Source organism: Callorhinus ursinus, unplaced genomic scaffold (genome assembly GCF_003265705.2).
Source record: "Callorhinus ursinus isolate GAN/ISIS: 27379988/994484 unplaced genomic scaffold, GSC_fseal_2.0 scaffold15, whole genome shotgun sequence".
Taxonomy (NCBI): Eukaryota; Metazoa; Chordata; class Mammalia; order Carnivora; family Otariidae; genus Callorhinus; species Callorhinus ursinus.
Window position 1 is genome coordinate 1364294 of NW_027397077.1, and position 25032 is coordinate 1389325.

Below are 25032 nucleotides of genomic sequence, written 5' to 3' on the forward strand. Positions count from 1 at the left end.
GAGGGAGTCGCCTATTGCCGGTTGTCCTGAGCGTGGAAAGGGCCCAGAGCCGGGAGGAGGCAGGCCTGGTCCCCTGACTACACTCCATCCCTCATCCTCCTCTCCCATCAATTTTCCGATTTTTCTTTTCTTTTTTTTTTAAAGATTTTATTTATTTATTAGAGAGAGAGAATGAGAGATAGAGAGCATGAGAGGGAAGAGGGTCAGAGGGAGAAGCAGACTCCTCGCCGAGCAGGGAGCCCGATGTGGGACTCGATCCCGGGACTCCAGGATCATGACCTGAGCCGAAGGCAGTCGCTTAACCAACTGAGCCACCCAGGCGCCCAATTTTCCGATTTTTCAAGAAGGCACTGACTAACTCATTTCCTGCCCATGTTTGGCTCGCGTCTTCTTTAAGTGCGAAAAGACCCTAGATGTTAATTCTAACACTCATGAAAAATGAAAGACCACAAAGATAATTCTGTAATTATAAAAGGTAGCACAAGGGCGCCTGGGTGGCTCAGCCGTTAAGCGTCTGCCTTCGGCTCAGGTCATGATCCCTGCTCCACGGGAAGCATGTTTCTCCCTCTCCCACTTCCCCTCCTTGTGTTCCCTCTGTCGCTGTGTCTCTCTCTGTCAAATAAAGAAATAAATAAAATCTTAAAAAAAAAAAAGGCAGCACAAATGCATTTTTTGGTCTCTTAACTGTTTTAAGAAGCAATTGTATGAAAAAATATATATATTACAAAGGAAGTGAGCAAAGTATAGGAATAAGGAAATGACACCAGGTAGTAACACTAATCCACAAAACCAAGTGAAGACAACCAGAAATGCAAACGAAGAAAATCAATATAACAAACTCTGTGAACAACACATACTTGCCCTCCTCTATTTTCTCACATTCTTTAACAGTCCTACAATTTTAAGTAACAATTGCCACAATGTATTGTTAGGTTTGTAACACATATAAATGTAATATGTATAACAATAATAACAATGAGACAAAAGGGGGCAGAGGAAATGAATTATATAGGAGTAACATTTCTAAATCTCATTAAAATTAAGGCAGCATAAATTTGAAGGAGATTCTAAATTAAGATGTATGTGTTAAGCCCTAGAGCAACCACTAAGGAAATAACTTAAAAAATATAGTAGGGTTCCGGGGCCTGGCGGGCTCATGGGTGGAGCATGAGACTCTTGAACTCGGGGTTGTGAGTTCAAACCCGATCTTGGGTGTCAAGATTACTTAAAAAAATAAATCTTAAAAGAAAAAATATTAAATATATATAGAAAAAAATCATTAAAAGAATTAAAATATTACACTAGAAAATAGTCATTTCATGGAATATAAAGCAGTAAGGAAATAAACAAATCCTACACGCGAGCATCCCCTGGAAGTGGAGCTCAAACTACCACCCAGACCTCCTGGGGTGCCTACAACTCCCGGCGTGCGGCGCACGACGCTCCCTTACGGCCATGGTGGAAAGGGAGGGGCTAGTGGAACTCCCTTTTGCGAGTTGTAGTTTCGCCGCCGAGGAAGGAAGCGCTGTGAAAGGTGGGTGGACCTAGAGCCAATGAAAAGGCAAATCTTGTTGAGCGTCGGAAAGAGAAGCCAATGGGCGTGCGGCCTCTAGGAGGCGGGACTTCCGGCAACGAAGTCTTGGTGAGCGGCTGCGCGAGGGCGGCTACTTCCTTTCTCGTGTGGCGGCGAGTGCGGGGAGTGCGCCATGAAGGCTTCGGGAACAGTAAGGCGAGCGCGGCTGGGCAGGGGGCCGGGGAGGGCAATGCAGATCGAATCGGGGGTCCCGGCAGGTGGCATGGGCCGCATAGCAGGAGCGCGCTTTTGGCTGGGTCCCGCGCCACCGCGCGCCATCGCCTCCAGGTGCAGCCAACATGGCGGCCGTTGCGGGCGCCGCGTGGAGAGTCTGGTGCCATGGTCCCGGCCCGCTGGGAAATCGCGGGGGCCGGAGAGGCCGGGTCTCCTTTCCAGGGGAAGGGACAAGTTGCGCGGCTTGGACGTTCCGAACAACGGGACTTCGTCGATCTTTCAAGTCTCGGTTTCCCCATTTGCAAAGTGGACATGGTGGGAGGAAACGTTAATATTTCTTCTCCCCCGGCGGGGTTGTGAGAAGTAGAAGAAAACCGTAAATCTCAGCTGACACGGGGAACTTTATCGCTGTGACTAGTGTTTGGTAAAATCCGAGGGCGCTGTGGCGCAGAGATGGAAGAACAAGCCCTCGAGAGAAACAGGGTGGGTCCTGTACAGCTCCCCAGCCTGTTTCCACGCTGGGAAAGGGGCCAGCTACATCGGTCCTCTCCTGAACAGGTGGTCCGCGGGCCTGATTAGTCCCATTGAGAGGTGGGAGCAGGAGACAAGTTTACGATATTTGGGGCTATCTCCTCATATTAGTAACATGGCGAGTCATTTGCGAAGGCAGGTTCTTTGTACTATATTGCAGTGTTTGGTCCTGGCTTACATCTTTGTTTTTGCATCTGTGTAAACAGGTAGAATCCACTGGGAAGTCCAAACCCCTTTGGGCTGCTGCTGGGAATACTGAAGCAGCTGCAGGTCCCATGGCGGCAGGGCTGGGGAGGGAACTGGATTCTTGTTCTCGTTCTGCCTGGGGTGGGCTGTGAGATCCTAGGCTGGTCACTCACTGTCTTAGGGCCCCAGAGTGAAAGAGGACTTTGGGAAGATGTGAGTTGCAAAGTTGTTGTGGAGGAAGGAGCCTGAAGGTTTAGTCTTCGGCTTTTTTCACATGACTATAAACAGAAAGGGAAGGACAGCGAGATTGACAGCCCTGCCCAGCTTTCCTGAGCCAAGGCATAGGGTACCCAGGCATCTTAATCCTCCCCACCCTCGATCCTTGTTCTGGGAAGGCTGGGACAGTGCAGTCACCGGATCCCACATGGATGCCCTGTGATGGGACAGTCTGTTTTTGCTCTCCTGATTCCAGTTATCACCAGGCTTGGGAAAGGGAGCAAGGGGAATCTTCACAGTTGCCTCAGGGCTCTGGGTTGGCCCCACTTCACCCCTCTTTCTGTTTCAGCTGCGAGAGTACAAGGTGGTGGGGCGCTGCCTGCCCACCCCCAAATGTCGCACTCCGCCCCTGTATCGCATGCGAATCTTTGCACCTAATCACGTCGTCGCCAAATCCCGCTTCTGGTACTTTGTGTCTCAGCTGAAAAAGATGAAGAAATCTTCGGGGGAAATTGTCTACTGTGGACAGGTACGGGGAGTCTGAGAACAGGGGGGGTTCTGGAGTGGATTTACACCTTCCTGTGGGGGCATTCCTCACCCCACAGAGTTCCCAGACTTCATAACCCCTGGCTTGTTCGCCTGTGTAATTAAGCCCTAGGTTGGGATGGGATGAATACCTCAGTGCGCTTTTCCTAATGAGAGAGCCCAAGGCCCAGGAAGTGTGTGGCTGGCATGCTTGGACACCTTGGCCGAGGCCAGCACCTTCGCCTGGCCTCATGTGTGAAGTGGGGAGAGGTGCTATCACCAGGGCACGTTTGCTGTGATGGGCGCTGGGCTCTGCATCATTCTGCTGCACTGGGTGGCAGCTGCTTTGGGGCCCAGATAGTCTTGGGAGAGTAGTGTTTGGGAGGAGCTGAGCTGGTGGTCCACACGGGGGAAGTGTGCCGGCCTGGACGGCTGTGTACGCCCTACTGTTGCTGTGGGAATTTGTCCAGGACAGCAGATTGCCCCAGGCCTCTCTTGCGCCCGTTTCCCAGTCCTCGAATCTGAGAGCACAAGAAGGCAGAGGATCAGCAAGGGTCGGAGCCAGGTCGAAGCCCACTCGCCACCCTTGCTTCAGCCAGTGTCTTTGGCACCTAGGTGTTTGAGAAGTCCCCCTTGCGGGTGAAGAACTTTGGCATCTGGCTGCGCTATGACTCGCGTAGCGGCACCCACAACATGTACCGGGAGTACCGGGACCTGACCACTGCGGGCGCCGTCACACAGTGCTGTAAGCCGCCGGGTCCTGCACCCAGTCCCCCCCTTAGACCCCTGTTGCAGGCATCTGCAGCCCCGTCGGCCTGCGCCCCCCTCTCCCCCCAGACTGAGGCAGGGCAAATGCCAGAGGCTTCTGGGATTGGGGGGGGTGGGGAGTCCAGGGGTGCTAATGGGGGACACAGAAGAGGTGTTTGCATAGGGGCAGGAGTGGAGAGGGTGCTCCAGGTGCATCTTTTTCTGGAACCTGGCAGCAGGTGGACCTTTGGGGTCCATCGCTTGTGCAGGTGTAATTCCCAGCCAGAGTCTAGCCCAGGCCTTGTCTGTGGGGATCTGGTGCTAGTAGTAGCCCCAGGTGCTCCTTGAGCAGGTTACCTGCCAGGGCCCAGACCCAAGCACCTCAACCCAAGAACTGCTGTTTCTCATAGCAGCGGTTTAAACAACGGTGCTAACAGCAAGTGGATCTCGTCGCCTTTGGGGGGCTGTGGCCATGCCCCTCAAAGTGAATTCGGAGGTTCTACATGCCTGATAAAGCCAGTGCCTGCTGGGGCCAGAGACTATGGCCACCCAGTCCCCAAGTTGGGGTTCCTCTAGACCAGCACTTGGTGGGAGGTTTGAGGAATGCCCAGACCCCGGGGTACACATTCGCCCTGCCTCCTTCCCTGCAGACAGAGACATGGGCGCCCGACACCGTGCCCGGGCCCACTCGATCCAGATCATGAAGGTGGAGGAGATTGCAGCCAGCAAGTGCCGCCGACCAGCTGTCAAGCAGTTCCACGTGAGTGCCCTGGGGGCCGTGCCGGGTGGGCTTGGTTGAGGGGGGCTCCCCTGGAACATGGAGCTGGCCCAGCTGCTCCTCTATCCCCCAGCCTTGGGAGCTACAGGGAGGCACTGGGTTTGACGCAGGAGCCCAGTGGGGGGTGGCCACACCTCAGTGGCCCCTGGAAGGCAAGGTTGAGAGGCTTCCACCCCCCTCACCCACCCGTCCTTACTGCAGGACTCCAAGATCAAGTTCCCGCTGCCCCACCGGGTCCTGCGTCGCCAGCACAAGCCACGCTTCACCACCAAGAGGCCCAACACCTTCTTTTAGATGCAGAGCCTCACTGTCTCCAAGTCTGCTCAAATAAACTCTTTGGGAAAACCAAGGTGCTCAGACACTCTTGTTTTCTTTGTACGCCCTGCAGAACTCAAAAGGGCTCAGCCAAGCTGTGAGTTCTCTGCTTGGGGAGGGGTCCTCCTCTCTCAAAGTGGGGCCCAGGCACCTGATTTCTCCAGAAGGGGAGCCCCAGGAATGGCAAAGGCCACACCCCCAAGCTCTCTCCTGCCCACTTAGCTCCCCAGGGCTTCATCCAGCAAGGGGCTGTCACGGGCAGGGTCCTAGAGCCAGAAGGCCTGGTTTTCAGCCCCATCAGGTGGCCCTCTGCTGTGAGCTTTGGGGTGCCTTGCAGGCCACAAGGTTTGGCCCCTAACCCTATCCCATCTTCCTTGTTAGACACAGGCCCCAGCTTTCCTGCCCCCAGCCCCCATGTTTTGGGTAAGATGTGGCCATCAGATGTCAGATGCCTAGAAGTCAGGATGATGGGATGGTTTTGGTCCACCTGTGGGATTTCTCCTCTTCCCTTCCAGGCTCAGAACCTGTCTTTGGTTCCAGGATCCTCGGAGCAGACACCAGGGGGCGCCGGAGAAGGCCATGAGCTTGCTCTGCTGTGGTGGTTTCTCCTTGGGGGAGGGGGGGGCTTGAAGGACACCCTGATCCTGCCCCAGAGAGTCAAGGGCTCACCATGGGTATCTGTCTCCAGGAAACCACTTGAGGCCCCGGGGAATTCCAGGCATGAAGCTAATCCCACCCTGGCTGAGCCCCTCAGTCAGGATGAAGCACAGCTAGGAGGGCAGATCTTGGGAAGCATCTGCCCTTGGCGTGTGACCTTGGGCAGCCCTGGCCCACTGAGTGAGTCTTCATCAGGAAGTTAGGGCACTTAGCACGTTAACTCAGTTGATGATGCTTGGAGCGTCACAACTGTAGGCACTGGGGGCAAAAGGTCAGTCGAGATCTGCCTTCTATTCCAGAGAGCTGCGGAATGGGAAGAAACCAGGGAGCAAGAAGGCAGCGTGGAGTGGGGGTTTGGGGAGCAGTCAGGCCTGGAGTGTCCCAGGCCAGGGTATAGCCTCTCTTCCCCCACTTGAGGTGGGGGTGGCTCGTTGGCATGATCAGTCTCGGTGGTTTCCAGAAAACCAGGTCACTTCAGACCCCACCTGTGTTTGGAGAGGTACCTGAGGCAGAGCTGGGGCATAGCCAGCCACTTCCCCAGAAAGACCCGAGGACAGGGTACCTGGCTTCCTGGACCTGCATTGGCTGCTTTGCCTACTGCTGTGAAACAGTTCTTTCCCACCTCCACACCTTTGCACTGGCTGAGCCTTCTGGCTGGACTGTTCCAGATCATCACTGGTTTGGCTTCCCTGAAGTTTGTAATTCACACGTGTATTGCAGTGACAATGGCCTTTCTGTGTCCCTCCTTGGCCCCAGGACCTGTTCAAGAAGTCAGACCCAGAAAAGGGTAGGGACAGCCAATGAAGATCCTTCCCTTTGTTCATACCACCTGGAGGAAGGACGGTTCCTTCCTGGGTCTGGCATTCCTGGACCCAGGTTTTTTATTTTTTCACCCTGCCGAGATCCCTACCACCACCAGACTACCGTAAGCATACTGATTTACTCTCCCGATAGCATTTAATAAGAAGCAAACTTCGATGGCTGGAAAAAAAAATCCCATCTTGGGGATTTTTATTTGCCTTTTGTTCTTAGGAAGTAGGCACTTCTCTCAATTTGTCTGGCCTCGGCTCCTTTATGGGGCTGCTGGTCATTTTTAAAGTTATTTTGTAAAAATTCCTTTCCTATGTGGTGCAAAAACCTGGAAAAAAAATACATGTTTCCCCCCAAATACGGTGCAAATTTTTTCTTCCAGGGCACTTGACGTTTTTTAAGGTATATTTTGGGGCCAGGCTAAAATTTTTTAATTTTTTGCCTTGTTGGTATCATTAATCTTTTATGGCTTCAGGCAGAAGCTTCTAGTTGCCCCCAAATACTCCTTCCTCGGTAATAGGATCTTTGTATCTAGATGCCACCCACAAAAAAAAAAATACATTTCCCAGCCTTCTTTGCATTTAGGGGTAACCGTGTGATAGTAGCAGTTGCAATGTGTGCCATTTCCAGGAAATACCCATCTGGCTGGAATACAGGCACAATGTCTGGTGCTCCAGCAGCCATCTTTGGCCATTAAGACACACTGGAGCAGCAAGGTAGAAGGACTTTGGGTATCTGACCCTGTGACTATGTGATGAGAAAAGGGGAGAAGGAAACACCAGTCCTGCTTAGGCTGTAATCTGGAGGCTTTTCGTTGTCACTCTTTTTTTTTTTTTTTACAACGAAAGCAAGATCCATGCTTTATGAACACATTATTCTCACATGTCTGCGTGACAGGTTTGATACACAAGATTCTTGGTTCATTTTACAGATTCTGAAACCAATTAGCTCAAAAGGTGAATTCTGAAACCATGGTTGGTGTAGCAAATGAATATATCAAAACAAACTTTAAAAACTTCATCCAAATATTTACATTTAAAAAAGACATTTAAAAAATAGGCTACTTATTAAGTGTGCTTGAACAAACCATGTGTGGAATTGAATTCCATTCATTACGGAGTTAGTTTTCTGCTAAACACATACTGATACTATAGAAGACCCTGGCAGTTGAGGATTTAAGTTTTCAACTGTTCCCAATCGATGCTAAAAAATAAAACATGACAAATGTTTTCTGAGGCACTAATTTGAACCTCAGCAGTGGAAAGGCTAGCATGTAAGGCAAATTCCTTAGGAGTCAGACGGGCTGGCACCTGTGGTGGGCCCTAATGGTTGTGCCTGGGGCAAGTCACTACCCACTGAGCTTTAGTTTCTTCCTGTGTAAGGTGGGGTTGGTTCTGGGTGTGGGAAGCCTTCAGATGAACTAGAGATAGGATATGTCACCAGGAAAGTGGAAGGCCCTGGCCCCACAAAAGGCCCACTGTGCACCCCCATCCACACCTTGGGTCTTCATCAAGGCTTCATCTATGTTACAGCCTGGGAACCAGGTGGGAGGGCTCTGCCCCAACCAGCCAAAGGGTGGGTCAGTCCGTTATTGAGCCATCTTTGGACTGAGGATTAGTGAGCACCGGCTCCCTAACTTACATCTAGTCATCCACCCACCCGCCCATGGACCCCTCTACCATGTAACCATCTACCTGGGAATCTTCCCCCCCCCCCCCCAACCCTGCACAGAGCAGTTGCCAGGGCGCTGGCTGGAGGTGGGGACTGCTGAGCAGAGCTCTCACTGCAGAGATAGTTGAGGTGCGTGAACCAAGCAGAACAACAAAAACTGGAGATAAGGTAGCCCTCCAGTGTGAGGCCCACGAGGCCCCTGCCTTCGGGATCACTGACACCCCTCTGGTTGTATGGGTGCTCCCAGGCCTTGTCCCTGTGTTTGTTCAGGTGCCGAGTGCCATGCCTGGCAGGACTGGGAGCCCTGGGGAAGAGATCACAAGCTGCCCCTCCCTGTACCCCAGGGGCTCCTGAGTCAGGACCATCGGGCAAGGGCAGGCAGGCCCTAAGGCAAGACAAGACAGGCAGGGGCCTCAGAAGACCTGACCCGGATCCTGAAACCAGGAGAGACTACCTGAGAATCATGGAATCCCAGAATCACAGTTGGGATCCTCAGGACTTAAGAATGGTGGACTCTCACAGGAAGCTACAGCACCATTAGTAAGAATGGTTTGCTTTTGGGGCACCTGGGTGGCTCAGTGGGTTAAGCATCTGACTTTGGCGCAGGTCATGATCCCGGGGTCCTGGGATCGAGCCCCGCATCGGGCTCCCTGCTCCGTGGGAAGCCTGCTTCTCCCTCCCCCACTCCCCTTGCTTGTGTTCCCTCTCTCGCTGTGTCTCTGTCAAATAAATAAATAAAATCTTAAAAAAAAAAAAAATGGTTTGCTTGTACTGAGTGCAAGGGAGAAGTTCAAGGCCAGACACCCAGAAGGTCATGCTGGAGTCAGAGTAGCTCACAGCCTCTCACCCCAACCCCTGCCATGTCACCAGGGAGCCATGAGAGCCCTGGGGGTGCCCGGGCAGCAGGCAGGGGTGGGCACACAAATAGCCATGCAGCATCCTGACATTCCTGCCCTTGGTGCTCAGACTGCAGCTGCGGGCTGTCAGGGCTCTCCCTGCCCCTCCCCCTTCACCGACAGGGTCCTGCCTGCCCTCTGCCCATATGGGAACTGTACAGGCAGGGAAGGTACCACTGCATCTCCCCAACCCACTTCCTGTACCCCTCCAACCCCAGAGAAGAGGGTCCCACCCACCCCTCAGGGTTCCCAACTCTGGGCCTCCTGTCAAATCCTGGAATTCCAGAACACGTTCTGAATCCACCCATTTCTTCCCACCACACAGTCGCTGCCATGGACATGGCGGGCTTTTCAGAGTCTATAAATCTCATTAGGTCCCTCTGGCTCCAAACTCTCCAGTGCTCCCCCAGCTCCCTCAGAATAAAATCCACCCTTGGCCAAGGCTCAAGGTCCCTTGTGGCCTTCGCTGTCCTCACTCGCTCTGCTCACTCCACTTGACGTCAGGGCCTTTGCCCTGGCTGTTCCCCCTGCATCTCTCCAAGCTTGGCTCCTCCTCTCCCTGCCAGGTCTGCACTCACCTCCTCCAAGAGTTCCCCTCCCAGAGACCCACATAAAGTCGTCCCCCAGGCCAGCTCCTTCTCTGACCTTGCTTCACTCAACCATCAGCTTCAGAAATGTGTGTTCACCTCCTGGCTCGGTCAGTGTCAAGTGCCTGTGATCCTGCTGTGTCCCCAGCAGCGGGTGCATGGTCCTGCACACAGTAGGTGCTCAATGATCGGGCCTCAGCCCAAGCGTCAGTCTGTAGCCTCCCACCTCACAGAGGAAGGGACAGGCTGGCAGTGGGGATGGCAACCACTCCCAGAACCTCCCTGGGGAGGGAGGATCGGGTTTGTGCGCGCTGCAACAATTTGCATATATTTGCATTCGCTTGCATGGCTTTTCGGGAAGGGGATCCCCTCCAGGATTTATCCTTTCCCATCAGATTCTCCAGATGGGCGCCACGCATCCGGGCCTGGAAAAAAATGAAGGCGGGGGAAGGAAAAGGAACTCAGGGTCCTCTCCGCACTCTCCTGGCCGGGGTGGCGGAGCGCATATTGGCGGGCAACGGCGCGTGTCAGCCGCCCTACCGCAGTCCCGGGGGAGGGCGGGGGGGTGCAGGCCGGCCCCGCCCAGCGCGCGGAGAGGGAGAGCCGGGGGGTGGGGGTGGGGGTGGGGTGGCAGGGGGCACGAAAGGATGGCAAGGGAGATGCTGGACCAAACTGGAGTGACGCGAGTTGGCCGGAGACCACCAGGAGGCGGCAGAGGCTTGGACAGGACTCCAGGGCCCTCGGGTTCAACCCGGCGGAGGTCTTAGATCCCTCCTGCTTGTGGAAGAGGGAACCCCGTTTGGGGACTGGAACCCAGAGGTCAGAGCCTCCAGAGGCCAAAGTCCCTCAAGTCCACCAGCAAAGGGCCCAAGACGACAGTGTCTGGGTCTCTTGGTGGCATGACCCCAGGCAAGGGATTTCCCCTCCCCAACCTGGATTTCCTCATTTGCGCGATGGGGGACATGTCAGACACTACCTCCCAAGGAGTCATGGGCCTCCCATTTATTCGGATTCGAGGCCCCTGACAGTCCCTCCCCCACGACCTCCATTATACATTTAACACCTGGCCCAGGTCAGACGCTCCATGAGTGTCTGGCACAGGAAACAACAAATGAATGAAGACACGAATGAATGAAGGCCTTCTGTGCCAGGCTCGCATTATGTAGGCTCGATTTATTCCTCGGGGCAGGGGCTACTTTATCTCCATTTACAGATAGGGAAACTGAGGTACAATGACAAGCAAAGACTCCTCCAAGTATGTCTGCATTTAGGACCTGAACCCCAATGTCTCCCACTCAGCTTAGCCTGGGGCTGGGGTTTGGTGATTTCCTCCCGCTAGGTTCTGAAGAAAGGGAATGGTTGCAAGTGCCAGTTGGGGGGAGGGGCGTTCAAGCAGAACGAGTTTTCCTCAAGCGGCAGGGCAACCCAGAAAATGAACCCCTGGCTTGTGGGAGAGTGAGCTCCCCTCAGCTTAAGGTACAAAAGCACAGCGGGGATTTGAATGCTGAAGCTCGGCTTCCAGCCGTGTGGCCCCAGGTGAGCGTGATATGCCACCTCGGAGCCTCAGTTCCCCACCTGTCAACGGGAGACATTAACAGCTCGGGGTGAGAGGAAAGTGCCACCGAAGTAAGAGGGGGTATTTGGGAGCCACACCCATCCCCACCCCCACCCCCAGCAGCCACCCACGTGGCCGGTCTTGGCCTATCTGACCTAGTCCCGGGCGGAAAGGGTGCGGGTCCTGCCCGCCCCCAACTCCAGGGGCGGGGTTTCGCGGACCCGGGAGCCCAATAAATCCACAGCCGGTCGCCGGGAGCCACCCCTTTAAGCCCTACGGAGACCTCCCGTCGAGGCCCGAGCGCCGAGCACAGCTCCCAGGGAGAGAGACCGACGGCTGGGCGGCCGACACACCGCTGCAAGCAGCCAGCCTTACCGAGCGGGAGGCGAGGGCCACCGACGGACAGACGGCAGAGGCAGACGCGTAGAAGAGGAGGGACAGGGAGGCAGACCGCCGCAGCGAGGATCCACAGATTCCTTGCCCAGGGAGCCCCGGCCCGAGTCCCTTCCACTCCCTCCCTCCAGGGGCCGCAGGAGACAGGTGTGCGGCCTCGCTGCAGAGGCCAAGCATCCTCCCATCTCCACGCAGCCCTGCCTCCTCGGTCGCTGCCAGTTTCCCTTACCGGGGGTGGGGGGGTGGGGGTGGCACGCGGGGTGGCTGGAAGGGCCGAGGACGCGCTTGGCCCTCGCACCTGCACCTCATGGCGGTCGTCGAGGCAGGAGCGCGGGCCACGTTCGGAGCCTGGGATTACGCGGTCTTCGCCCTCATGCTGCTGGTGTCCACAGGCATCGGGCTGTGGGTCGGGCTGGCGCGGGGCGGGCAGCGCAGCGCGGAGGACTTCTTCACCGGGGGCCGGCGCCTGGCCGCCCTGCCCGTTGGCCTCTCGCTGGCCGCCAGCTTCATGTCGGCGGTACAGGTGTTGGGCGTGCCCGCCGAGGCCTACCGCTTTGGCTTCAAGTTCCTCTGGATGTGCCTGGGACAGTTGCTCAACTCCTTGCTCACCGCCCAGCTCTTCATGCCGGTCTTCTACCGCCTGGGCCTCACCAGCACCTACCAGGTACCGGGCAGAGGCCCGGAGGCAGGACCTGCCTGGCTGAGAACGCAGGGATGTGGCGGGGAGGTCCTGGGGCTTTGACGTGCTGTACAGGGGGCGGCCGGCGGGCTCCTTGGGGCTTTAACAGTTAAGACAGGTGCGGAGGGTTCTGGGAAGTAGCCCCAGGCAGCGGGGTGAGGGGCAGGAAGAAGAGGAGCCGCCGTCCTGGTTCTCCTCGGTGGAAGCCCGCGCAAGGCGGAGCCAGGTGTGCACCAAGTGTGGACAGGCACGAACATGCCCCCCTCCCCCCACATGCTTGGGCGTGCGCACAGCTGAGCGATCGTCGGACAGTGGGCCAACGGTTCGAAACCCGACTTCCCCGCTTACTCTGCTCGGGCCTCCCAAGTGTCAAACTGGGCTAATAAGAGGACTTTCCTCCAGGGCAGGGGGTAAAGTGATTAAAATCATGACCGGTAGACAGTAGGCGACCAAGAACAGTTGGCCACAGGCAGTGTAGAGTCCGCTTGTTGACTCTGAGCGACACCGCCCCGGGGACCAATGAGCCACCAGTGGGGGCGGAAGAACGTATACCTTTGACCGATTCGTCTTCCTGGGCACACTTCGTGTGCCCAGGAGCGGGGATGGCGCGTGTGCACAGATGTGTGCACACTGATCGGAATCTGTGCGCCTGGCGGGGGCCCCCCACCGACAAGGGTGGAGAGAGAAGTTGGCCTCCGGAGGGAGGGCAGAAGCCACGAGGGCGGGTGAAGTACCCCAGAGGCCTCGATCTCCTGGGTAGTACCTGTCCAGGTGACCAAGAGCCTCGGCTCCTCCTTGCAGTACCTGGAGCTGCGCTTCAGCCGCAGTGTGAGGCTCTGCGGGACCCTGCAGTACCTGGTAGCCACAGTGAGTGGCTTCGGCCCCGCCCTCGCCCCCAGGGTCCCGCTCAGATCCGGCTCGGGTCCGGGTCTCCGTCGGCCCCGCCCGCAGCCCCCCCTTCCGTCACGGCCCCGCCCTTAGGGTCCCACCCCCATCCTGTAAGGCCCTTCTCAGGCCCATCCTCAACCTTTCTGGCCCCGCCCCCTGCGGCCCGAAGACCCGCCCCTAAACGCCCGGCCTGACCCCGCCCCCACCGAGCTCCGGATCCCCTACTGGCCGGACACCGCAAGCTCCGCCACCGCTATTCTCTTCCTACCCCCTTCCCTGTCCTCCGCGGGCCTCACTTGGTCCCGGCTCTCTACCCATAGGTGCTGTATACTGGCATCGTGATCTACGCCCCCGCTCTCATCCTGAATCAAGGTTTGACTCTGGGAGATCTCGGGAGGGTGACCGGGAGGGAGCAAAGGCTTTGAGACTAGACCGAAGGAGAGGGGAGGGGCAGCCCCAGGAGAGACTTGGGGAGGGAAGAATCCCGAAGAGATGAGACCCTAGACACTAGGGGCCAAGTTTGGGCCAAGTTTGCACCCTGCCTGGAGGCATAATGGTGGGGCGGTTTCCTTGTGCAGTGACTGGGTTGCACATCTGGGCCTCGCTCCTGTCCACTGGAGCCATCTGTACCTTCTACACGACTGTGGTGAGTGACACCCCCACCCCACGTGGGGGCTCCATGCCCACTGGGTCAGGGAGACCCTGAAGCCATCATCCACTCCTTACTTGCCCTTTCTGCTGAGGAAACCTGCATCTCAGCTGGACCTCTGTTTCCTCATCTTAATAACAAGTCATTTGAAAGACTTATTGCTGAGAGTCCAGGGATATGCTAGCTTCAGGACTGGCTGGACCCAGGGGCTACAACCGCGTCCTCTGGGCCCCTCTCCCATCTCTTGGGGTCCCATCAGCTCAGAAAGTGAGTTCCTATTTCAGGATGGGCTGGCAAAAGTCCTAGGAGGGTTCCGGTTGGCTGGCCCCAGTCTTGCGTGCAGGATGAACCAATCACAGAAGTTTGGGGGGCTGGGAAGATACTCTGGTTGGCTATTTCTGGAGCTGGGAGTCGATTGGCTTCCAGTGGATGGCCTTTGAGGGAGAAGGGGCTTCTCCAAAGGCAAATCAAGGGGCTCCCATGGGAAGGCAGCGGTATGGAGGCTGGTAGGGTAAAAGCAATAGCTAAGAACAATCGTCATAGTAGTAATGATAATGCTGTCAGCCATCACTCATTCACTCACTGAACGTGTATGTGGTAGGTGCTATTGCAAAGATTTTCCTCATACGAACTAATTAAATCCTCACAACACCATTTTCCGGATGAGGAAACCGGCAGAGAGAGGCACCAGTCCCAGCCACTGTTGTAAGCCAAACTGGGTTAGCCTCAGACAGATCCCTATCTGACCCCCTGCCTCCCCGTCTGTCACATCTTGCAGGGCGGCATGAAGGCTGTGGTCTGGACTGATGTGTTCCAGGTCGTGGTGATGCTAACTGGCTTCTGGGCTGTCCTGGCCCGAGGGATCATGCTGGTGGGTGGGCCCCGGCACGTGTTTGAGATTGCCCAGAACCACTCCCGGATGAACCAGATAGAGTGAGTAAAACCGTAGAGAGGGTCCTACAGAGAGGTGGAGCTGACATCCCTCTGCCCTGGGAGAAGCCAACCAATGCTCCTGCCCCAGGAAGCCCTCCCTGCTTCACTTCCCAGACTCCCCACACACCAAACATGTGCCTCCCCTCTCTAGACTGCCCTAGCCCGCATCCCTCCATCTGTCTCACCATGTCCCCCAGCCCAGACTGGAGACTGACGACTCTCTGAGGTCCCAGCTGGGCACAGACACTTTTTTTTTTTTTGGTCTTTTTTTAATTTTTGACAATTTTTTTTTTTTTTTTTTTATAATGCGTCTTGGTGAAGTCTTTTTTGGATTCAGTCTTACAGGGGACTTTAAGCTTCATGTCCCAAGATTTCCATATATTTCCCAATTTGGGGAATTTTTTCAGCCATTGTTTATCTTTTTAAGATTTTATTTATTTATTTGACAGAGAGAGAGAGAGACAGAAACAGCGAGACAGGGAACACAAGCAGGGGGAGAGGGAGAGGGAGAAGCAGACTCCCCGCTGAGCAGGGAGCCCGATGCGGGGCTCGATCCCAGGACCCAGAGATCATGACCTGAGCCGAAGGCAGATGCTTAACAACTGAGCCACCCAGGTGCCCCAGAAAGGTTTTTGAATGCATACATGGATGACTCAGTAAATAAATAAATTTTCGATCTGGCAAACTCCTACTCACATTTCAAAACCCACCCCAAAAGTCCCCTCAAGGCCCATAAGGTTCAGAATGGCCATCTGGGGCCCTTGGGAGGGTGAAGTCAATGTGGCATTCCCATATGGCTGTCTTGTCCCACCCTTATCCAGGTTTGACCTGGACCCGCGGAGCCGCTACACATTCTGGACTCTTGTGGTGGGTGGCACATTGGTCTGGCTCTCAATGTATGGTGTGAACCAAGCACAGGTGCAGCGCTATGTGGCCTGTCGCACAGAGAAGCAGGCCAAGCTGTGAGTGTTTAGGAGGGGCAGGGTGGGGGCCTCTGGGACCAGCTGCCCCCCTCCCCAGCCTGAGGCTGCCCCTCCCCCCAGGGCCTTGCTTATCAACCAGCTGGGCCTGTTCCTGATCGTGCTCAGTGCTGCTGGCTGTGGTATCATCATGTTCACGATCTATGTAGACTGTGACCCTCTCCTTGCAGGGCGTATCTCTGCCCCAGACCAGGTAAGTCTGGCCCAGGCTCCTAGGCCACTCCTGCCCTCCCCACCCCCATTCTGAACTTATGCATGGATGAACCTCTGGGAGCAAGGGTGGAACAGCATTCCTAGAAGAGAGAACAGCCTCCTCAGAGGTCCAGGGGCAGCAAAGAGCTTGGCACAGAGGAGGATCTGGAAGGAGCAGGGAAGACAAGGCTGGGAGGCAATGGGGAGCCTTAGGGGAAGTGGGCGCGCAGGGGAGGGGCACATTCAGATTTGGAGTCAGAGACTCCCTGAGGGATATTTTTTTTTTTAAGATTTTATTTGAGAGGGCGCCTGGGTGGCTCAGTTGGTTAAGCAACTGCCTTCGGCTCAGGTCATGATCCTGGAGTCCCAGGATCGAGTCCCACATCAGGCTCCCTGCTCGGCAGGGAATCTGCTTCTCCCTCTGACCCTCCCCCCTCTCATGTGCTCGCTCTCTCTCTCTCTCTCTCTCTCTCATTCTCTCTGTCTCAAATAAATAAATAAAATCTTTAAAAAAAAAGATTTTATTTGAGAGAGAGAGAGCATGAGGGGGGGAGGGTCAGAGGGAGAAGCAGACTTGAGCACAATGTGGGACTCAAGATCCTGAGACTCCAGGATCATGACCTGAGCAGAAGGCAGTCGCTCAACCAACTGAGCCACCCAGGGGCCCTCCCTGAGGGATATTAAGGAGGAGATGGGACGATGGTTCAGCATGAAATGATAGTGTTGATAAAAATAATCACCAGCTCTCATGACCTAAGCACCTACTCTGTGCCTTATGCTGTTCCTTTCACAAGCAGTTAGTCTCCCATAAAACCCTTCAACATGTGATGAGGCCAAGGCTGTCATGGCCCCCATTTTACAGATGAGGAAACTGGGGCTGGAGTGGGTGGGAAGCAACTGCCTGAGGTCAAATGTGAGCAGGGGCAGCACCAGGGCCAGGAGCCATGCCTGGTTCAGAGTCAGTTCAGAATCGGCAGAAGGGGGAAGGCTGTCCCATCTGCTGTCCTCCGCTGGGGTCAGCTCCTGGACTACCTGACTCTGCAACCTCAGCCAAGGGCTGCACCTATAGTTTTACTGTCCTTATCAGTAAAGCAGAGATGACGCGGGACTCTGCCTCACTGGGATCCCAGGGCACACAGTCAATCAACAAACACACACACAGTGCCCACTGTGAGCCCAGTCTGCACTGGGCCCTGGGGACATGCAGTGTGAGGACAGACAGAATCCCTCATCCTCGGGGTGCTGCTGTCCTGGACGCCAACCCCCGACTCTCCCCCACCCCACCCCACCCCACCCCCGCCAGTACATGCCCTTGCTGGTGCTGGACATCTTCGAGGACCTGCCTGGAGTCCCTGGGCTCTTTCTGGCCTGTGCCTACAGTGGCACCCTCAGGTAAGCAGCCCTCCTTGCTCACCCAGCTGCCCCTCTGTGGGATAGAACGTTCTGGGCATGTTCATCATTACAGTTCCTGCTTGGTCCCCAGTGGGCAGCTCAGGTGGGCTCCAGCAGAAGGCACGCCCTGGGGACAAGGACCCCAGCTGTGGGGTTTTCACCTTCTTAACACCTGGCAGGGCCACACCCGACTTCCCTCTCCCTTCTTTCTTTCCTGCCTTCTGCCCCCAAACAAATGTTTATTGAGCACCTACTACGCACTGAGCACCTACTATGTGCATATGTGGCAGGCACTGCCGTTCTAAATCCCAGGGCACAGCTGTGACCAAGTGGTCCCCCACTCCTGCCCTCAGGGGCCTCACATTCTAGTGTTTTCAAATACTCTGTGACTTCTGGCACATCCCTGCTCCTGCTGTGACCAGGGTCCCAAGCAGTTCTTGGCACTCTATGATTGCTATGTCATGAGAACTTGTGTCATTTGTGTCCTTGGTCAGGGGTGTCCTTGCTCTCATGGGAGCGTCTCAGATCTGGGGGTGCGGATGGTGGGGTGGTGGACTTCTCCACTCTTGGGGAATTCTGTCACCCATGCCTCTGCCCTTGGGCTGCGTGGGGTCCTGGCAAGTCAGATGGTATGAGCAGCTGGGGCCTCCCACAGCAGGTGGACCCCGGGGGGGTGTGTGGCCAGTCCCTTGATGAGGCCTGTTGACCACTGGCCCCACCCCACTCTCAGCACCGCCTCCACCAGCATCAACGCCATGGCTGCAGTCACCGTGGAGGACCTCATCAAACCCCGGCTGCCCAGCCTCGCACCCCAGAGACTCGTAATGGTCTCCAAGGGGCTCTGTGAGTTGGAGGAACTCGGGTTGGGGGGGGCAGGGCAGCATCTCCCCGCTGACTATGCCACCCCCCATCTGCAATAGCACTCATCTATGGCTCAGCCTGTCTCACCGTGGCAGCTCTGTCCTCACTGCTGGGGGGAGGCGTCCTCCAGGTGAGCCCCCCGCCCTGACCCAGCCCCATCTCCACAAGAAACGGGGCATCGTCCGCATTGAACTGAAACCCAGGGAGGGTCCTACTTTTCGTGGCAGAACTGGGTTTTGTCCGATGCCACCAGCCTGATACTTTCTGCAGCCACCTGCCTGGTGGCAATGGGAGGTGGGAGGTGGGGGGGGCGGGTGGCTTGGAGGCAGGGAGGGCCTCACCCTGGCTCAGAGGTGGGACCAGAATTTGTCAGGAGAGAGAATCCGCGTCTTTGCCTCCAACACAGGGGAGAGAGACAGGGACAGGGAGTCCCGTCCCCTTTAGGGAAACAAGCAGAGTCTCAGGGTCCACAGTGGAATTACTCAGGTCTTGCTTTCCCAGCGAGCAAACTGAAGCCAGGAGAGGTGGGATGCCTCTGCCCTCAGCTCCCCCTCCCCACCCTTTCTCACAGGGCTCCTTCACCGTCATGGGAGTCATCAGCGGCCCCCTCCTTGGAGCCTTCATCCTGGGGATGTTTCTTCCTGCCTGCAACACGCTGGTGAGTGGGGGCAGCCAGGAGTTGGGAGGGCACATGGCCTCTCTCCCCTGACCTGGGCTCTGCCCCCAGGGCGTCCTCTCTGGGCTGGCCACCGGCTTGGCGCTCTCGCTGTGGGTGGCCGTGGGTGCCACTCTATACCCGCCCAGCACCCAGTCCTTGGGAGTCCTGCCATCATCGGCTGCCGGCTGTGTCGTGCCCTCAGCCAACGCCTCTGGCCTCCTGGGCCAGCTCCTGGCCACCAACACCTCCAGCAGGAACCCCAGGTGAGCCGGCTGCTCAGAAGGGTGGGTGTGGCCTGAGAGGGTGTGGTGGGGGAGGGGGGCTCTGAAACTGAGTCTTGAATGCAAAAGAGGAATGTGCTTGGGAAGAGGTGAAGGAAGGGCATTCCCAGTGGAGAGAAGGGAAAGTGCAAAGGGCCTGAGGTCGGGTTCAGTTTAGTGCATTCCAACTATGGGGAGGATGGGGTGTATTTAGTGGGCCGAGAAGGATTGATGAGGTCCAGCCAGAAGAATTTGGTCTGATTCTTTATTATGATTATTACTCTGGAGCTATAATTTACAGACCATTAAATGAGCCATTTAAAAGTGGTTTTTAGTGGATTCACAAGGTTATACAACCATCACCATTAACTCAAGAACATTTTCATCACCTCACAAGGGAGCCCCATCTCCATGAGCAGGCACTCCCCATCTCCCCCTCCCCCCAGCCCCTGGCAACCACTAATCCACTTTCTGTTGCTATGGATTTGCCTGTCTGGACATTTATTATAAATGGAATTATACAATACATGGCCTGTTTTGTCTGGCTTCTTTCACTCAACATGATGTTTTCAAGGTTTTTGTTTTGTTTTTGGTGTTTTCAAGGTTTATCCACATTGTAGCACATATGAGGGCTTGATTCCTTTTTATGGCTGAATAATATTCCCTGTATGTATGGACCACATTTGTTTATCCATTCATCCCTTGGACATCCGGGTTGTTTCTACTTTTTGGCTACTGTGAACAGTGCTGCTATGATCATTTGTGTACAAGTTTTGGTGTGGACGTATGGTTTCATTTCTCTTGGTTTGTACCTAGGAATGGAACTACTGGATCATATAGAAGTTCTTTTTAAATTATTTTTAAACACTTTTAAAATATTTTATCTATTTATTTGAGAGAGAGAGCATGAGTGGGGGTGGAAGAGCAGAGGGAGAGGGAGAAGCAGACTCCCCGAGGAGCAGGGGGCTCGATGTGGGGCTTGATCCCAGGACTTGGAGATCATGATCTGAGCCGAAGGCAGACGCTTAACCATCTGAGCCACCCAGACACCCCTATATCTTTTTTTTTTCCGAGAAATGCCTAGTCAAACCCTTTGCCCATTTTTTAATTAGTTCATTTGTTTTTTTTATTGTTGAGTTATAATTTATATATTCTTTAAATCTTTATGTATTCTGGACACTAGATCCTTAGACAGGTGTATGATTTGCAAATATTTTCTTCCACTCTGGGTTGTCTTTTCATATCTCTTGATAGTGTCCTTTGATGCACAAAAGATTTCAGTTTTGATGAAGTCTAATTTATCTATGTTTTCTTGGGTTGCTTGTGCTTGTGCTTTTGATGTCAGATCTAAGAAACTATTACCAAATCCAAGATCATAAAGATGCACACCTATGTTTTCTTCTAAGAGTTTAATTTGGGTAGATTCTGAGAGTAATAGGGAGCTGTGGAGAGTGGTGAGCAGTGACAGGGAGTAATCTGAGTTACATTTCAGTAATGCTCCTTCTGGCTGTGTGTAGAGAACACCTACGGGTGGAAGTGGGTTAGCTGGAGAGAAAGAGAAGTGGCTACTGCACACATCTGAGTGAGCAATAATGGAAGACTGGGCTAAGCCTTCGCAGTGGAGATGGGAGGAAATGAACAGACTGGGAGTGGCTTTTGGACTCATGCACACCTCTCCTATCCCTAGCCCTGAAATGGACCTTGATCGACCCGCCTTAGCTGACAGCTTCTATGCCATTTCATATCTTTACTATGGAGCCCTGGGCACGCTGAGCACTGTGCTATGTGGAGCCCTCGTCAGCTGCTTGACAGGTAAGCAGGACGTATGGCCTTCTCAGAGATCACCTTGTGAATCCCTCTACCTCCAGGACCCACTGGGCAGGAAGAAGAGGAAGGACATTCCCGTCAACCAAATGGCCCCCACGTGCTGGACGACGCATCAGCACCCTTTAGGCTGTGTCGCCTTCAGGACAAACTCTGCGCCTTGCAGGGCTGGTCCCGTTTTGCGAGGCAGGAGAAACTGAGGCGCCCCCCCCCCTCGCCCCAACCTGCCTTTCTGGCCTCTCCCCCGCCTCCAAAACCAAGTCCTCGCTAGAGGATATGGGGTGAAGCCGCGAGGCGCTGTCCATTGTGCTGAAATATCTTCTCAGCAGGGCCTCAGCCACTCCGTGTCCCTCCGGGAATTCTGAATGCCACGGAGAAGTGGAAAGAGATCAGGAGAAATTAATAGTGATCACAGTACCTGTTCTTGCTTCCTGTGTCTCCGACTTTACATTCACCAGGACTTTCTTGAGTCCTTCTCTGTGCCAGACACTATTCTAGATGCTGGGGAAATAATGAACCACCCACTGATGTATTACATCCCCTCACTGTGTAGATGAGAAAACTGAAGCCCAGAGAAGGGTAGAGGCTTGCCAGGGTACCCAGTGGGTCATTATCGAATCTGGGATTGGAACCCATCAGAGCTCTCCCTTCCCCCTCCCTCTCCAGTTCCCATCACCTCTTCACTAAATATCTCCCTTTCCCGCAGGCCCCACCAAGCGCAGTGCCTTGAGTCCTGGGCTGCTATGGTGGGATCTTGCACGGCAGACAGCATCGGTGGCCCCCAAGGAAGAAGTGGCTACCTTGGATGACAGCTTGGGGAAGGTCAGTCACAGGGCTGGCTCCCAGAGCAGGGGGAGGGACAGTGAAGTGACTTTGGGTCCCTTGGGCATGGCCATAAGTCAGGGGAGGGAATTGGTGAGTCACCATCTTTCTCAGCGTCTTCCAGAGAAAAGGCTTGGTTGAGAGCTGACATGTCTTCAACACTTTTTATTACACCCTTTAACAAAGACTGAGAATTTCATACTATTCCTTTCCTTGTATTACGTCAAGTCTGGCAGGTAAAACTGGTTTACCTTTAAGGTATTGATTTAAAATCTCTTCTTTTTTTTTTTTTTTTAAAGATTTTATGTATTTATTTGACAGAGAGAGAGAGCACAAGTAGGTAGAACAGCAGGGAGAGGGAGAGGAAGAAGCATGCTCTCCGCCCAGCAGGGAGCCTGACGTGGGGCTCGATCCCAGGACACCGGGATCATGACCTGAGCCGAAGGCAGGCGCTTAACCACCTGAGCCACCCAGGCGCCCCTAAAATCTCTTCTGTAAATAAAAGTACTTAATTCAGAAGTGAGTCAGCTTCGAGAAAATCTTACATAAGAAACATGAGCCGGGGTAGGCCAACTTCACCCAAAGCTGTGTGGTTGCTATGTGAATTCCCTGAATTTGGAAAATGCTGTCCCTGATCCAAACATGCCTCTGCTTTGAAATCCCTGTTTCATTTTCTCATTTCTTACTCTGGGCTGGGGTTCTTGTCCACTGTCTAGGAGGAGCAGATGAAAGCTAAATTGAGAAATAAGTAGGATCTCAGCAGGTAATGAGGACAATAAAACAGGGTACTGTGATAAAGGTGGCCTCTTGGAAGAGGTAAGAGATAGAGCCCCTAAGGAGGAGGAGCCAGCCCTAGGAAGATCTGGGGGAAGGGCATTCTTGATGGAGGGCACAGCAGGGGCAAAAGGCTGAGGCCAGAAGCTTGAGAAGGGGAGGTATTGGGGCGCCTGGGTGGCTCAGTCGTTAAGCGTCTGCCTTCGGCTCAGGTCATTATCCCAGGGTCCTGGGATCGAGCCCCGCATCGGGGTCCCTGCTCGACGGGGAGCCTGCTTCTCCTCTCCCACTCCCCCTGCTCGTGTTCCCTCTCTTGCTGTGTCTCTCTCTGTCAAATAAATAAATAAAAACTTAACAAAAAAAAAAGAGAGAGAGAGAAGGGGAGGTATGGAGAGGGAAGGGATTTGGCTGGAGTGTTTTTAAAGCCCCTTTCAGCTGCTGTGGGGAAATACTTATTTTCTTGAAGGGGAGCAGGCAGAAAGAGTGAGAGGGAGGCAGGCATCCTTGCAAGCATTGACGGCTTGGACTATAGGTGACGTGGGCATGGGGGGAGAGAGAGAAGCGGGTGGAGGTTTTGGAGGCAGAAGGCACAGGACTGGCTGATGCACTGAGCAAGGGGACAGTTGTGCAACCCTGCCCAGGTTCTGTCCTTCGAGGCCCTCAGGGATCCCATCTGGAGGTTGAGCTGACACAGAGCAGAATGGATCTCTGACAGTGTCTTTCTTCTCTTTTCATTCCAGGGTGCTGAGGAACTGCCCCCTGGAACCAAGAGGCCTCCTGACTTCCTGCCCACGGACGAGGACCATCTGCTCTTCCTGGGGCAGAAGGAGGTGAATGGAGCTGGCTCCTGGACCCCCAGCAGTGCACATGACCATGGTCAGGACCTTCGGGAGACAGACCTCTGAGCCAGCAGGGGACTGACCACCTGGGATGGAACCTCAGGGTGGCCCCTCCCACGCCACAGAACAGCCTCGGGCTCCAATTGCCTGGACTGTGTCCTATGCAAATGAGTTTGGGATCCCTACCCTATGGAAAGAGGTGAAGCCCTGCCTTTGGGAGGTCATTTTATCCAGCCCCCTTCCAGCCAGCCCCTAGTCTTAGATGCTGCACCCTCGCCTGCTCCCCCAAAATGAAGCCAGATTTCTCTCTATGTACAATAGAAAGATGTTGGAGTCCCCTCTGGACAACATGGGAAAACTCTAGGCCCAACATTAAGGTCTGAGAAAGTCTCCAGCGCTTCTCTGGAACACGTCTGAATATCAGCAAGGATTTGGGAGGTCCTCAGGCACAACCCCCTGCACCCCATTTTGCAGATGGGGAAACTGAGGCCTGGAAAGGGGCAACAACTTGACCAAGGTCACAGAGCACACCAGAGATTCATTGAGAGTTGGGAAACCAGCTCTTCCACCTTCACTGCCTCCCTGTTTTCCTCCCTTTGGAGGGTCAGACATCACATGACTCCTGACCTTGGGAACAAGAAGGGAGGATAAAGGAGAAATAACATTTTCGATCATCCTCTAATGCCTGCACACTATGTATCTCATCCACTAAGGAGCATGAACCCACTTCACAGAGGAATAAACTAAGGCTCAGTGAGGTGGCCTGAGGTTATGTCAAGTAGGGTCTGGGCAGGGACAGACCTGGGAGCTGCATGATGCTGAAGGTCTATTGCCAACATGTCACTGGTGGACAGGGTCAGATAGGTTGGGCGAATCCATGTCTGGGGACGTGCTTGACTTTGGATGGAGATTTAATCCATGCACATCCAATAAACGGACTTTGATGCTTGATGTTCTGTGCTCTCCTCAGTCAGATCTGAGTGTGAATCTCAGTGTCTCTTGCCCCAAGACTGAGCGAATAAACCTGAGTGTTTAAGCATCAGAGCGAGGTGATAATTGCCATCTCGGGGTGCATTATGCTGCCCTCCCTGACACATAGCTTCTCTCCCCCTCCTGATTTGCTCTTGAAGCATCCCCTCCCCACTGCCCTTTCTGCCTGGACCCTGCCAGCCTCCACACTGTCCCTGCACCAGTCCCTTGGGGGTCTCTGGGACTTTGAGAGCTGGCTGCACTCACATCTGCCCACATACTTGCTATGGCTCCTGTGGTCCCCAAGGGAGCATCCCCTACTCAGTTCAATAGGGTCCTCCCAAAATTCAAGACCCAGAACCTCCAAATGTGACCTTACTTGAAGAGTCTTGGCAAGTGTACTTAGATTAAGATAAGGTCATACTGGATTAGGGTGGGCCCTCAACTCAATGACTGTGTCCTTATAAGAAAAGAAGAGACAGATACATAGGGAGAAAGCCATGTGGACACCGAGGCAGAGATTGACACATCTACATGGCAAGGGACATCAAGGATTGCTGGAGCCACCAGAAGCCAGGAGAGAGGCAAGGGGGGTGGGGTTCTCTCTTAGAGCCTTCAGAAGGAGTACAGCCTGCCAACACCTTGATTTTGGACTTCTGGCCTCCCGAGCTGGGAGAGAATACATATCTATTATTTTA

At 54.5% G+C, this 25032-nt stretch overlaps 2 protein-coding genes and 1 non-coding gene across 3 annotated transcripts; all 3 read left to right on the forward strand.

Moving 5' to 3' along the window:
* Positions 1 to 1691: 1691 nt before the first annotated feature.
* On the forward strand, positions 1692 to 5079 carry RPL18A (ribosomal protein L18a). Its single transcript, XM_025885249.2, has 5 exons — positions 1692 to 1724; positions 3030 to 3209; positions 3821 to 3950; positions 4603 to 4712; positions 4932 to 5079. The coding sequence occupies exons 1-5, from the start codon at positions 1707 to 1709 to the stop codon at positions 5022 to 5024; spliced, it is 531 nt and encodes a 176-aa protein (XP_025741034.1). The 5' UTR covers positions 1692 to 1706; the 3' UTR covers positions 5025 to 5079.
* On the forward strand, positions 4327 to 4459 carry LOC112834323 (small nucleolar RNA SNORA68). The gene has a single exon (XR_003210848.1). It is a non-coding gene; the product is annotated as a small nucleolar RNA SNORA68 (small nucleolar RNA).
* A 6842-nt stretch (positions 5080 to 11921) lies between the features above and the next one.
* On the forward strand, positions 11922 to 24304 carry SLC5A5 (solute carrier family 5 member 5). The gene is made up of 15 exons (XM_025885598.2): positions 11922 to 12278; positions 13095 to 13160; positions 13502 to 13553; positions 13760 to 13827; positions 14609 to 14763; positions 15585 to 15725; positions 15807 to 15936; positions 17239 to 17327; positions 18058 to 18170; positions 18248 to 18318; positions 18760 to 18846; positions 18916 to 19109; positions 20794 to 20918; positions 21637 to 21752; positions 23267 to 24304. The coding sequence occupies exons 1-15, from the start codon at positions 11922 to 11924 to the stop codon at positions 23429 to 23431; spliced, it is 1929 nt and encodes a 642-aa protein (XP_025741383.1). The 3' UTR covers positions 23432 to 24304.
* Positions 24305 to 25032: the final 728 nt, after the last annotated feature.

Bases quoted from the DNA above. Each gene is read 5' to 3' on its own strand.
- RPL18A (XM_025885249.2), top strand. The intron at 3,951-4,602 runs GTAAGCCGCCGG...CCTTCCCTGCAG, and splicing joins GGGCGCCGTCACACAGTGCT to ACAGAGACATGGGCGCCCGA. The intron at 4,713-4,931 runs GTGAGTGCCCTG...TCCTTACTGCAG, and splicing joins CAGCTGTCAAGCAGTTCCAC to GACTCCAAGATCAAGTTCCC.
- SLC5A5 (XM_025885598.2), top strand. From the start codon at position 11,922: ATGGCGGTCGTCGAGGCAGGAGCGCGGGCCACGTTCGGAGCCTGGGAT. The intron at 12,279-13,094 runs GTACCGGGCAGA...TCCTCCTTGCAG, and splicing joins GCCTCACCAGCACCTACCAG to TACCTGGAGCTGCGCTTCAG. The intron at 19,110-20,793 runs GTGAGCCGGCTG...TCCTATCCCTAG, and splicing joins ACCTCCAGCAGGAACCCCAG to CCCTGAAATGGACCTTGATC.